The sequence below is a fragment of the Phytophthora sojae genome (assembly GCF_000149755.1).
Source record: "Phytophthora sojae unplaced genomic scaffold PHYSOscaffold_4, whole genome shotgun sequence".
NCBI lineage: Eukaryota > Oomycota > Peronosporomycetes > Peronosporales > Peronosporaceae > Phytophthora > Phytophthora sojae.
The window spans coordinates 2480090-2493743 of NW_009258118.1; the positions used below are offsets into that span (position 1 = coordinate 2480090).

General features: G+C 54.2%; 2 protein-coding genes across 2 annotated transcripts; one reads left to right on the top strand and one right to left on the bottom strand.

The window, feature by feature from the left end:
• Window positions 1-257: 257 nt before the first annotated feature.
• On the bottom strand, window positions 258-3122 carry PHYSODRAFT_498315 (hypothetical protein; the record flags this gene model as incomplete). Its single annotated transcript, XM_009528047.1, has 1 exon — window positions 258-3122. The coding sequence occupies one exon, from the start codon at window positions 3120-3122 to the stop codon at window positions 258-260; it is 2865 nt and encodes a 954-aa protein (XP_009526342.1).
• A 1494-nt stretch (window positions 3123-4616) lies between these two features.
• Window positions 4617-9095, top strand: PHYSODRAFT_264358 (tyrosine biosynthesis bifunctional enzyme; the record flags this gene model as incomplete). The annotated part of the gene is made up of 2 exons (XM_009528048.1): window positions 4617-6404; window positions 6447-9095. The coding sequence occupies 2 exons, from the start codon at window positions 4617-4619 to the stop codon at window positions 9093-9095; spliced, it is 4437 nt and encodes a 1478-aa protein (XP_009526343.1).
• Window positions 9096-13654: the final 4559 nt, after the last annotated feature.

A 13654-nucleotide genomic window follows, 5' to 3' on the forward strand; every position in this document is an offset into this window, starting at 1 on the left:
CTGCAATGCGCGAGTGCATTCAATGAAGTTTCTGCGGAAACGTCAGGCGTAGTGAACCCTGACGAAATATGCAGCCAAATTATGTCTGCCATTTGCTTAATTACTGTTATCAGCTCATGAAGGCTACGAAGAAGCTCTAGCGCTGTCGTAGACCGTCACGAGACGACGCTCTGCAACGCAGTAACTTGCTGCTCAGCCAGACGGATACCCTCCTTCCGAAGATAATTCACAATGGAGCTAACCCGCATCACTTGCAACTAAATCCAACAAAATATAACGTGATCAGCCCAGGTGGAACAAACACAGCAAGAATATAGATATATACGCACCCTCTCAAGGAAGATGATGCGCTTCAGCTCCTTGGAAATGTTGAAAATCTCCGCTTTGTTGATATCGTCAATGATGTCGACCTCGCTCTTCTCGATAGAATCGAGCAGAGGTTCGAGCTGGTCACGTAGCAACTTGAGCATCAAAGTGAATGATTCGTTTCGTGCGAAGTCTTCCCAGCGTTGGAGCTCGCTTGGGTGAACAACGTAAGGCTTGCCTACTTCCTGCTTTGTCCGCAAAAGTGCCTCCCGCCGCTTGTACTCCAGGTAACTTTTGTTGAACTGGGATCCGACCAGGGTAAGTGGCATGGCAGTGTAACAGGCTCCAAAAATCATGGCGACGACGGCCACCAGCTTCCCCGAGCTCGTCACAGGCTCCATGTCACCGTAGCCAACAGTGGCCAGTGTCACGATGACGAACCAAAAGGCCGAGAAGAAGTCGTCAAAACTTGAAATTTCACCCTTGAAATTCACGAGAAAGCGTTTACCGGGTAACGCGCCCTCAAGCTCTGACGGGAAGGTCATGTTGTGGTCGCCGACAATACACTCTTGACCGTAGAAACACTCCGTACCCTTTTCGAGCTCGAACATGATGAAAGACAGGATCGTGGTCACGACCATAAGCATGAAATAAGGGATCGTAAGTCGTGCTGATGTCTTGGAAATCGACTCCCAAAGCACCTTCGTGACTGGGATGCTCTGCTGGATCTTGAAAATGCGTGACAGGCGCAGCAGACGCAGAAATGTCAGAAAGTCCTGTGATGCCGGAGTGATCACGTATATGGGCGTCACGCCGGTGAATAACCGTCGCCCTTCAAATACGAAAAATGGGATGAACGACGCCATCTCGATGAATACCAGCGGATTCTTGAAGTACGAGCGGTAGTCTTCGCATACGAACAGAGCAGCCGCGAATTCAAACATGTACGTGAGCGTGAAAATGTACTCCATCGCCACGTATCCATTGCCAAACTCAAAGAAAGTCACGTGCAGGTTGTCACACTCCCACTTTTTGCAAACGCTCAGCTTTCGATCACGCTTGACAAGGTACGGATCCGGTCGGAACGGCAACACGAGGTCAAGTTGGTCTCGGTAGGACGACCCACTGTTGTTCAATGCACTCAACAGCACCTTATCCGATCCATCACACGAAAGTCTGTCATCGACCGTGCTACTGCCGAAGTTGCCTGGATACCCGTAACACGTCGAATCGGTGAGCTTTTCGGCAGCAGTGCAGCCAAAGCGCAGCTCAACACTCGGGTCATCGACAGTAAAGCAACCCGGGTCGTTGCCACCGGCACGAATGTCCAGGACGTTCTCACAGTAGCGCTGAACCTTTCGCTCGCACAAGTAGGTTTCCTCTCCGTATGTCTGCAGGTCCGGCATGGTTTGGAACACGACGATAATCATACTGAAAATGAGGCAGAACTTCACCCAACGAGAAATAACGCGTCCCAGCAGAGACGAATCCGGCTCAAGGATCGTCGTTCGTGCCCATTCTCGCCATGTCGGCGGCGCAGCGACCTCCTGCGACTCGGCCACTATCATATCACGCACCATTACCGCCAGCTCTTCGCACTTGAGAAAGCAGAGCTCGACGGTTTGCTTCAAGTCGTCCGTAATATCTCGAAGTTGATGCAGGTTGAACTCATGAGCCGTTGCCTCAGTGACTAGAGCCTGTGTGATCAGCGACGCCTCGCCCGTAAGCGCTGCCAAGCGCAGGTATAGCTTGTTGGGCGCGTTATACTTGACCAGAATTTCATGTTTCTGGTGGGCACGGTTGTCTCCTGTGGCAGCAGCGAGGTCAATATTCACCGGAGTGGCGACGTGTGTGCCAGCCTGAAGCTGCTGAAACTTCTTGACGCTCTCTGCGTGCTGCTTCCAGGCGCGGTCGAACTCTGTTCCGATAATGGCGAGAGGCATGGACAAGAAGAGCGTGCCGGACATGATAATCATGACGGCGAAGCAGCGGCTGGCCACGTTGCCTTTCGTGGGCGTGATGTCTCCGTAGCCGATGGTGGCCACCGTGACCACCACAAAGTACCCCGTCGTCAGCAAGTCGGAGAAGCCAGGCTTGTTGCGGTCGTAGCTGGGGTCCACCATGTACATGACGACCGAGAAGAAGAGAACAATTTCCGTGAAGAAGATAAGCGCCACGGAAATAGGAGCGACACTGGCGCGGATGGCTCGCAGCAAGATGTACGTTCCCGAGTGATTTCGGGCGAGCTTGAAAATGCGCAGCAGTCGACAGAGCCGCATGATGACGAAGCTCTTCTCCTTGCCGAAGATCAGGTCGGTGTAGAACGGTACGATAGCGGCCACATCGAACCAGTTGAAGAAGTCGCGCAGGAACGGCTTCAATCGCCGTTCCGTCAGGTACTCGTGCTCGTGCCAGAGCGACGGCCAGATGATGAGACGAATGAGAAGCTCCGGCGTGAAAATGACGGTGAACACCAGGTCTGCGTCGTAGTAGCCGTTCTCGCTGGGTAGTTTCGGGTACTCGGGCTCCGAGCTGTGGTGGTTCGGCCCGTCCAGCGTCTGCAGGAACAGGATGAAGCAGCTCGTGAAGGCCGCGCACGCGATGAAGAAGCTGTAGAGCGACGCCCCGCGTGACGAGTTGGGGTCCACCATGAAGACGAAGATCTTCTCGAAGCGGCCGAGCGTCGTCGCGTGCTTGGTCGCACCCACCCCCGCGCCTTTGATCATGGACTCGGCATAGAACGCCGAGTTGACGAGCGCATCCAGCGACTCCTCCGCCGTGCTGAACGTCGGCGAGATCGCCGCGTACAAAGGCATTTCGACAGCGGCAGCGGCAACGAACTAACGGGGGGCACTCCGTCGGATGCAAATGGTCTCGAGGAAGCGCATGGGTCCGCTAAAGATGGCGTTGCAGCTGAGAAACCGCCAGCGACCGGGTGTTTCATGCTGCAACGTCGGACACTTGCACACGAACGACATTTGCACGTGCATCATGACTCGTTAGCAATACAGCGAGCTACGGACACGCTGGGCATTGCTACACCTAAGGAGTTGAGAGCACACACCGCGCACTGGACCAGTACAGTGGCTGAGGTTGCCTTGAACTGGCGGGCGGAAATCCCACTTGGTGATGGAGACCGCATCACCGGCAGCGAGCAATCGTTCTGCTTGGTTGAACAAGCAGCGTTTGGCCATCGAGCCCTGTCGTCAGCGGGAGATTTGAGGAAGGAGCTCGTGTTTGGTCGTTGCGGTTGCTGCCGCGCTTTGAGGCGAAAATCGAGCTGTGACGTGGCAATTTGCGCCCTGCGGTTAACACCGCGCTCGACTGTCACGGATTGAAGCTCAAGGCATTGAAGCTCCACAGCGCGCGAATTGCAGCAGCAGCAAGGTCTCCGCAGCACGAGGGCGTGTCAGCGCGCAATGATTGCCCCACATCTGCCCCGTGCTAGAGACGCGCGACAAGTACGTGTTCATCGTCTATACATTTTCCAAGTCTAAATTTCGCCGGGAATACCACCCCCGGGGGTTCTATTTAATTGCTGAATCGATTGGCAAAAACAATAATTAGAAGTAATTGCTGGTAAAGTCTCCGATGTGACCTGTACAAGACTTTGGGCAAATTCTGCGTGGAGTGTAGGTACTGTAGCTGTAATGGACTAGATTTAATCTGAACGAAGAATTGTGAGGCTTGCACATAAGTCAGGGTCGATGCAAGACGTGTATTGTCATAATTATATCTCGGGAAATTGCGCACGTCCAGCAGTTCATCGATGTTAATTCACTGAAGAAACTGCAGTGCTCACGCAGCTCCATACATGCAAACTTGAGTGCCGGCACTACTATAGCTTGGATACGCAGCAAGTTCAGATCCCCATCCAGCGCGATATTCATCTTCCCTCACCAGAGCATTGACAATTTCACCAACTAATATGTGACGGTAACATTCTCCACCACAAAAGAGCTGTGCATGTATTCGAACGTCTATCAAGATTGCCTGATCCATACTACATGTAGCCACAACCTGCGACTGCCTGCCTATTGGAGTTGGAGGTGCCACTCGTAAGATGCGAATCAAACAACAAATTGATCTGCAACCCAATACCATGTTTTCCAACAATAATTATTGTCCTCCGTCCCCGTCAAATTTGTTTTACCGATCCTATCCTAGTCTGCAATCCACAAGCTCATTCCGCACTTTGCGCCCATCAGCCGGCAGCCGCAGCAAGCGAAGCGAAGGACCTCACTTCCTCTCTTCCTCTGCGCCGCCCACCCGCACCAGGACCAACACTCTCTCAACATCACAGCCACACCATGAAGGGTGAGGTGAAGGTGGCGTACCAGGGCATGCCCGGCGCGTACTCAGAGAAGGCGACGCGGCAGCTGCTGGGCTCGTCGGCCAACGTCGTGGCCGTGGGCTACCCGTCCTTCGACGAGGCGTTCCTGGCCGTGCAGCGCGAGGACGCGGACTTCGGCGTGCTGCCCATCGAGAACTCGCTGGGCGGCAGCATCCACGCCAACTACGACCTGCTGCTCAAGTTCGGGCTGCACATCGTGGGCGAGTACGACCTGCGCGTGGAGCACTCGCTGCTGGCGCTGCCGGGCGTGCAGAAGAGCGACATCAAGACGGTCATCAGCCACCCGCAGGCGCTCGCGCAGTGCGCGCACACCATCTCGTCCATGGGCGCCAAGCCGCGCGCCGAGTACGACACGGCCGGCAGCGCCAAGATGCTGGCCGACAACCAGTGGCGCGACACGGCCGCCGTGGCCAGCGACCTGGCCGCCGAGTACTACGGACTGCAGGTGCTGCAGCGCAACGTCGAGGACGACGCCGGCAACTTCACGCGCTTCCTGCTGCTGAGCAAGAAGGAGGACCTGGGCCTCGACGCCAAGGCCGGCACGGAGTTCAAGACGTCGCTCGTCTTCTCCTTCGTCGACAGCAACGAGAAGGGCCAGCTCTACAAGGCGCTGTCCGCCTTCTCGCTGCGCGACATCGACATGTCCAAGATCGAGTCGAGGCCCTGGGGCCACACGGCCGAGCAGCAGTACCAGGACTCGGTCGCGGCTTCGGTCGGCGACGACTTCTCGCTCTCATCCGAGAGCGCGCGCAGGAAGTACAGCTACTTGTTCTACGTGGACCTCATCGGCCACCAGACGGACGAGAACATCATCAACGCGCTCCGCCATCTGCGTGAGTTCTGCAAGTTCGTGCGCGTGCTCGGCTCGTACCCGACCAAGGGCAAACTGCTGGGCGAGGTGCGCAAGACGCTTGAGGCCGTGGGCGCGTACCAGGCCAACCCGGTCACGGCCTCGCCCGCCGTCGCACCGCAGGAGCACAAGCCCGTGCGCCTCAACATCGGCATCTACGGCTTTGGCAACTTCGGCCAGTTCTTGGCCAAGACCATGGCCAAGGCACACGACGTGCGCGCCACCTCGCGTACGGACTACTCGAGTGTGGCCGCGCAGCTCGGATGCAAGTACTACTCGTCGGAGACCCAGCTGGAGCAGTTCTTTGATGGGTTGGATGTCCTGGTGCTCGGTGTGAGCATTCTGTCGTTCGAAGGCGTGCTGAGCAAGATCCCCAAGCACCTCCTCGAGAACCTCGTGATCGTCGACGTGCTGTCCGTGAAGACGCACCCCAAGCAGATCATGCTCAAGAGTCTGCCCGAGAGCGCGAGCATCTTGTGCACGCACCCCATGTTCGGCCCCGAGAGTGGCAAGTACTCGTGGAGAGGTCTGCCCATGATGTACGAAAAGGTGCGCATCACCTCCGGCGAGCACAACCACGTCATGGACAACTTCCTGCGCATCTTCGAGACGGAAATGTGCCGCATGCTTGAGATGACGTGCGAGTCCCACGACGAGTATGCGGCCAGCAGCCAGTTCTTGACACACTTGACGGGCCGTATCCTCAGCGTGCAGGGCGTCAAGAACACGCCGATTGACACGCGCGGTTTCAAGAACCTCGTCCGTCTTGTCGAAGACACCTGCAAGGACAGCTTCGACCTGTTCCAGGGTCTCTACAAGTTCAACCCCAACTCCGAGCAGCAGATTCAGAAGTTCCGCGAGTCTCTGAATGAAGTCACCCAAAAGCTCGGTAACAAGCCTGCCACTACTACCACTTCGTTCCGTGACGCTGCCCCGCTGACGGAGAAGTACCCGCAGAACCCGCTGCTGGGCAAGATCGCCGCGTCCAAGACGGTGGTGATCCACGGCATGGCGAAGCAGCTGGAGGCCGAGGGCAAGCAGGTGTGGTCGCTGTGCGTGGGCGAGCCTGACTTCGCCCCCGCGGAGCGCGTGCTGAAGGCTGGCATGTCCGCTATGGAGCAGGGCAAGGTGAAGTACACGGACGTGAAGGGCACGGCGGAGCTGCGCACGCTGATCTCGCAGTACCTGGAGACGTGCAAGGGTCTGAAGTACGACCCGCTGACGGAGATCCTGGTGTCGAACGGCGCGAAGCAGACGGTGTACCAGGCTCTGCTGACGATCACCAAGCCTGGTGAGCAGGTGCTGATCCCTGCGCCGTACTGGGTGAGCTACCCGGAGATGGTGAAGCTGACCGGCGGCGAGCCCGTGATTCTCCAGACGAAGCTGTCGGAGAACTACCTGATCGACCCGGTGGAGCTGGAGAAGGCCCTGGTGGCCAACCCGCGCGTGAAGTCGCTGATGCTGTGCAACCCGAGCAACCCTGCTGGCACGGTGCACTCGCCGGCGCAGCTGGAGAGCATCGCTGCGGTTCTGCGCAAGCCTCAGTTCCGTCACATCCTGGTGATCGCCGATGAGATCTACGAGCAGCTGGTGTACCAGGACGAGGGCGAGGAGAAACGCGAGCACCAGAGCTTCGCGACGCTGCCGGGCATGTACGAGCGCACGCTGACGGTGAACGGCTTTTCGAAGTCGCACGCGATGCCGGGTCTGCGCATCGGCTACCTGGCGGCGCCGAAGTACTTCACGCAGGTGTGCACGAAGCTGCAGGGCCAGCTGACGTCGTGCGCGAACTCGGTGGGTCAGGCTGCCGCCGTGGAGGCGATGAAGTTCGAAATGGAGTGTGTGTCGCAGAACAAGGAGCGCATGACGGAGACGCTGGCGATCATGGACGAGAAGCGCAAGTACATCGTGAAGCGTCTGCAGGCGATCCCGCAGCTGGAGTTCGCGTACCCGACGTCGGCGTTCTACGTGTTCCTGGACCTGGCTTCGTACTTCGAGGGCAAGCAGGGCGTGACGGCGGACAAGAGCGAGGTGGTGAAGGACGCGGATGACTTCTGCGAGTACCTGCTTCGCCACTACCACGTGGCTCTGGTGCCCGGCTCGGCCTTCGGCGTGAAGAACGGTCTGCGCATTTCGTACGCGTGCTCGATGGAGACGATTCAGCACGCTCTGGACGGCCTGGAGCAGTCGCTGGGCGGACTGACGTTCACCCCGGTGGCTGGCGGAGCTGTTACCCCGGCCATGGCTGCTCCTGCTGTGAGTGGAGGCGTTGCGATCACCCGGGCTCTGTTCCGCGAGGATGCTCCCCTGACGGAGAAGTACCCGCAGAACCCGCTGCTGGGCAAGATCGCCGCGTCCAAGACGGTGGTGATCCACGGCATGGCGAAGCAGCTGGAGGCCGAGGGCAAGCAGGTGTGGTCGCTGTGCGTGGGCGAGCCTGACTTCGCCCCCGCGGAGCGCGTGCTGAAGGCTGGCATGTCCGCTATGGAGCAGGGCAAGGTGAAGTACACGGACGTGAAGGGCACGGCGGAGCTGCGCACGCTGATCTCGCAGTACCTGGAGACGTGCAAGGGTCTGAAGTACGACCCGCTGACGGAGATCCTGGTGTCGAACGGCGCGAAGCAGACGGTGTACCAGGCTCTGCTGACGATCACCAAGCCTGGTGAGCAGGTGCTGATCCCTGCGCCGTACTGGGTGAGCTACCCGGAGATGGTGAAGCTGACCGGCGGCGAGCCCGTGATTCTCCAGACGAAGCTGTCGGAGAACTACCTGATCGACCCGGTGGAGCTGGAGAAGGCCCTGGTGGCCAACCCGCGCGTGAAGTCGCTGATGCTGTGCAACCCGAGCAACCCTGCTGGCACGGTGCACTCGCCGGCGCAGCTGGAGAGCATCGCTGCGGTTCTGCGCAAGCCTCAGTTCCGTCACATCCTGGTGATCGCCGATGAGATCTACGAGCAGCTGGTGTACCAGGACGAGGGCGAGGAGAAACGCGAGCACCAGAGCTTCGCGACGCTGCCGGGCATGTACGAGCGCACGCTGACGGTGAACGGCTTTTCGAAGTCGCACGCGATGCCGGGTCTGCGCATCGGCTACCTGGCGGCGCCGAAGTACTTCACGCAGGTGTGCACGAAGCTGCAGGGCCAGCTGACGTCGTGCGCGAACTCGGTGGGTCAGGCTGCCGCCGTGGAGGCGATGAAGTTCGAAATGGAGTGTGTGTCGCAGAACAAGGAGCGCATGACGGAGACGCTGGCGATCATGGACGAGAAGCGCAAGTACATCGTGAAGCGTCTGCAGGCGATCCCGCAGCTGGAGTTCGCGTACCCGACGTCGGCGTTCTACGTGTTCCTGGACCTGGCTTCGTACTTCGAGGGCAAGCAGGGCGTGACGGCGGACAAGAGCGAGGTGGTGAAGGACGCGGATGACTTCTGCGAGTACCTGCTTCGCCACTACCACGTGGCTCTGGTGCCCGGCTCGGCCTTCGGCGTGAAGAACGGTCTGCGCATTTCGTACGCGTGCTCGATGGAGACGATTCAGCACGCTCTGGACGGCCTGGAGCAGTCGCTGGGCGGTCTTACCTTTGAGTAAATGCCATTTGCACTTGTTGGGGGCGAAGTCCCCCCTATAATCATGAGACTCCGTTTTATGGAGTTTTTACGTCTCTTATATACACTCCGCTTTACGTTTTACATTAATTCTGCGAATGGGTTAGGGTCATAATTTAGAATCGCTCACACGGGGACCAAAAAATGAAAAAAATACATCGGTTAAACAACATTTGGATGATTATCGGAAGGTGGTATCGGCACGCATTTTTTTTGTGAGCTGAACCGACGTCACTATCTTTAGATGCCATAAAACCAGAGGGTCGAAGTTATGGTAAGAAGTCTGCGGCCCTTCGGGATCGCTTGACCAGCGCACAACAGAGTCCAAGCATCAACAAGCAGAGCCTCAAGGAAGCGCCAACGCTACGCCAAGTAGCAAGCAGCTTTGCATGCTGAGGACCGGGTACTGTCGAGCAGCAACTTCTCTAAATTACATTGAAGGCTATGCGCGGATGACGAGCTGGACGATGAGCTGGGGTGTACGAGCCGGAGTCCGTGTCGGTGCTTTTTGGTAGCAACAATGGCTCTCTTATGGCCCGTTCGAGCTCGCCTGCTACTTCGCTTTAAATAAATCAGACAGCTCCAAGTCCTTCCTGCACGCTAAAGGCGCCGATTATTTGCTCCTTTCTAGTCTGCGTTAATTCATTCATTGCGTTGCTCATGAAAAGATGTTCGACTAAGCAAATGCATTAGCCCACTCAATTACAGTTCTGTTGGGTCGATCTCGGGCGTCACAGCTCTGCTTTGATACCCTACATGCATGTGTGATGGTACGATATCGGGCTCAACTACATTATTTTGAGCTAGTTATCGTTCATTATATATATTTCCTTATTGCGCTTAACGTGCATGAGGTTATCTACCGACGCGTGCAGACTAAAAGCTTTGAACAGCCGTGCATGTCATAGTCGCGGCAGCAACATTGGCCATTGCGGCTGGGTGTAGATGACATCTGGAGGAAGAATTTCAACATGGATCGCGAAAGGTTACTGGAATAATTCGCTCGTATTTTCACTCTGAAAATGAACACACCACAAAATTGAAACATCGAAAGTTAACCCCTTATTCACTTTTCGTTGTGCCAGTGTGCACATTCTGCTATTACACTTACCTAAGTAAGTAAAATACAAGTGTTCTGGCATTCGAACCACAGGTCAGGTGTATCAGTCTACCGTTAATAACAACGTATGAATGGTACTTATGTTGTTTGCAAAATAGCCAGCAAATCGGGGAGCGTGAAAGGGGAAATAAAGCGCTAGAATTTGCAAGCGGCTTTGTGCTCAAATTCCTCAAGTGGGGACGTCGTCCAAAACTCTGTGGTCAGCATAGTTTTGGGGGTCGACCCCTAAAGCAACATGAGCGCAGCGACCGTGATGCTCCGCTAGTAGGTAGTAAAGTTGACGCATGTAATTTGTGTAATTGAATCTCTTTACTATGGATCTTAAGAGTTCACAGGGGCCTTGAACTTAAGTGTCTTACGGATGATGTCGATTATGAATCCCACAACACATAGGCCAGAAGTCATCATCGCTCGATCGACCATCCAACTAATTTGTGCAGCAGTGCATACTATTAGTACTATGCAGCAAAGTCTATAGCAACATCATGTATTGTGCTTTGCACGAACTTTGGCATGCGATTACCGAATTACCTATGTGATCACCTTCTATATGTTATGCCATGCACCCTAATTGACCAATCACAGGCGTTTCGGGAAGATTGGTGTGCACTGCCCTTTTATAGTGACTCACTTGATATTTGTATTGAAACGCGTTTTTTATGCATTTGCATGGCTAGCCAGGGCACCGAAATGTCGACTCTATAGAGTTCGCTGAAGTGTATGGCATAACATAGGTAATTCGGTAAGGGCTCTAAACCAACGAGCAAATCCTTCCCGGTGATCATATCTCGCAGCCTAACCCCAACACTTTTTGTCCTAGGATTTAGGACCAAACTCACTTAAGTACGCCGTATTTAGCAGGGTTTTGTCCTAGAACCAGCAAAAAGGACCAAAAGTGACTTGGGGGTTGTATGGGAGGAAATAAGAACCAGGTAAGTACGAGGGTGTCATGTATAACAAAGACAACAACTGTTCGAGTAGTGAAACGGTTGAAGCCCTATATTGAACTCAAGTCATTTTAAGGAATTTGTCCTAGAATCCAGGACAAAAAAGAAATGTAACATGTTATTAATGACACCTTTCAACTGTAGCTTTTGCCGTTATGGACAATGGTGGACACTACGCATAACAAAGGATTAAAAGAGGGAATCAAAGGCTTTCTCTCCGTACCAATAAGATGGCTTATCTTTCAAAAACAACGCCAGCGTAAGCTTCTAACTTTTGGTCCTTGTTTTTGTCCTTGATTTGGCGGGTGTTGGGGCTAACTCTTAAGTTAAAGTTAAGCTAATCAACCGCCAGTACCAAGCACAACGCAGAGCACGAACGGAGCGGTCGCCACTGCAAGAATAAATCTGTTGTAGCTGCAAGAAAACAAACTGATAGGTCCCCGATAGAATGGCGCCAACTCCTTGCATAATAGTAAGCACCGATTTCGGCGGGGACGTTTTCTTTCGCTCTCTTCGCCGTGGCCTTGCGCGTTAAACCAAGCTCGAATCTCAGAGCACGGCATATAGTAGCAGTAGAAAATTTCTACTAGAAATGTTTGGATGTGCAGGAAACGCTGACTTTAAAGCTGCTTGCAGCTCCTCGATATAAAAACAGGGATGTTCTTCAATATTGTAGACGTAGTTTAGTACGATAGATCGCCAACGCATGTCAATCATCGACTAGAAAGCAATCAGACAAAGCGAGCGAGTAGAATTAGAATGTCAGGGCCGTAGTATTGTCGGATTTACTCCAGGCATTGGACGCCTACCACAAATGCATTAAACGACCACCTTATCTGCAGCAGATATGACGAGGCATATGCCGGTCATAAATCTCAGGAGGCCCAGATATGGTCTCGATAAACTGGACGCCGCCCAAACCCACCCTATCGGTATGCGGCCTCTGATTTGGCAACTTTAGTGGTTTTAGCTTTGTTTTTGTATGAGCTTATCCACATCGACCCTCAACAAGCAACCTTCTTTACAGATTGAGCCGACCACACCTTCTACGAGCCCTGGGGAGAGCCGGGCTCCTGGGCTCTTGGGTGAACCCAAAAAGTCGCGAGCTCGGGCTCCTGGGCTTTTGAGTTCAATAGGTTAAGTGAACGGAGCCCTCCAGAACTGTGAGACCTCGTTAAGGGCTCATCCCTCACCTGTTAAATATCTCGCTGATGATTGGCCGTCATTGAAGTATCTCCAGGTTCTAACCTGAAAAGGCATAGGAAAGAGGGCTTCTCCTTGAGGGGAAGGAAGGACTATCGGCGACGCTGGGGTGGCCTCGGAGCGGCTGTACACATATGAGCGGCGCGAGATCTTCTAGTGTGGTGATCTTTGAGCTCGATCTTCTAGCGTGGCGCATCGATCACGCGAAGTTGCTCGCCTTAAGTCTAGGTAAAATTGGCCAATCAGATATTACTATGAAGAGCCCGTCATAGATTTGAAGCTAAATTTGGGGAGCCCTGGAGGGGAGCCAATGGGGAGCGATCTCGTACTTACCATGAGGGAGCCCGTTTTGTGCGACTTTTGGCTCTCGTATTAGGGGGAGCCCACTTTTGAAGTTGACGCTCGTTGAAGGTGTGGAGCCGACTGTATACCTTCTGCACGCTCCCCATGTCCCACTCCGCCGCCTGACGCACCGAAGTGATGGCGTTGTGGAGGGTGCGTGCAGAGGCTCTCTGTGGTAGGCGTCCATTCAACGAAAGTGAGCATAACTCAACGTTAACTCGTTGTCTTATTGCCGCTTGCAAATACTTTGCCCTCTAAAATAGACCACGCCTGTCTCTTAATATGAGTGGACACGAGATAGGCGAGGGCTGATTTAGCTTTATGCTTTGCCGGGGGCCGCTTTTAGGCCCAGAAACTCGGTTTGGCCCGTCGAGAATGGCTTTTCTGCGTTTCCAAGTCGTAGAAAAGCGCCTTGGTCGAGAAAACAGAGCCCCAAGCTCGGATCTTAGACCGTACTGGCGAGATATATAAATCAGACCTAGGTCTTAATTAAGAGCTGGCTGGATTAAAATCGAGATTATTAACGAGATAATAAGCATGCGTTGGCCAAAATATCTGCAAACGGTAATAGCAGCTATTCTATCTTAAATCGACGAGTTAGCCTCCTAACTCAATGATGGGCTAATCACCATGATTTGCTAAAACAACGGATTACGTCGTTGTTTAGACAGAAAGCATGCAAGGCACAATAATACGAAGTGAATATATACGGTGGTATGGGGTTCATGTGGTCAGTTTGTCGTTAGTTGCATTTAGCTACAGTTTCAATCTCGTTTCCTTCAAATGCCAGCAACAAAGATGCAAACGCCAGAAGAGATAATTTATAGATGGCGTCTCCGTCGCTGATCAACTGTGGACGAATACATGCGAATGACGAGCCCTCGCTACTCTCCAAGTTCATACGCTCCTGGAAGGGGCTGCAAGTCAGCT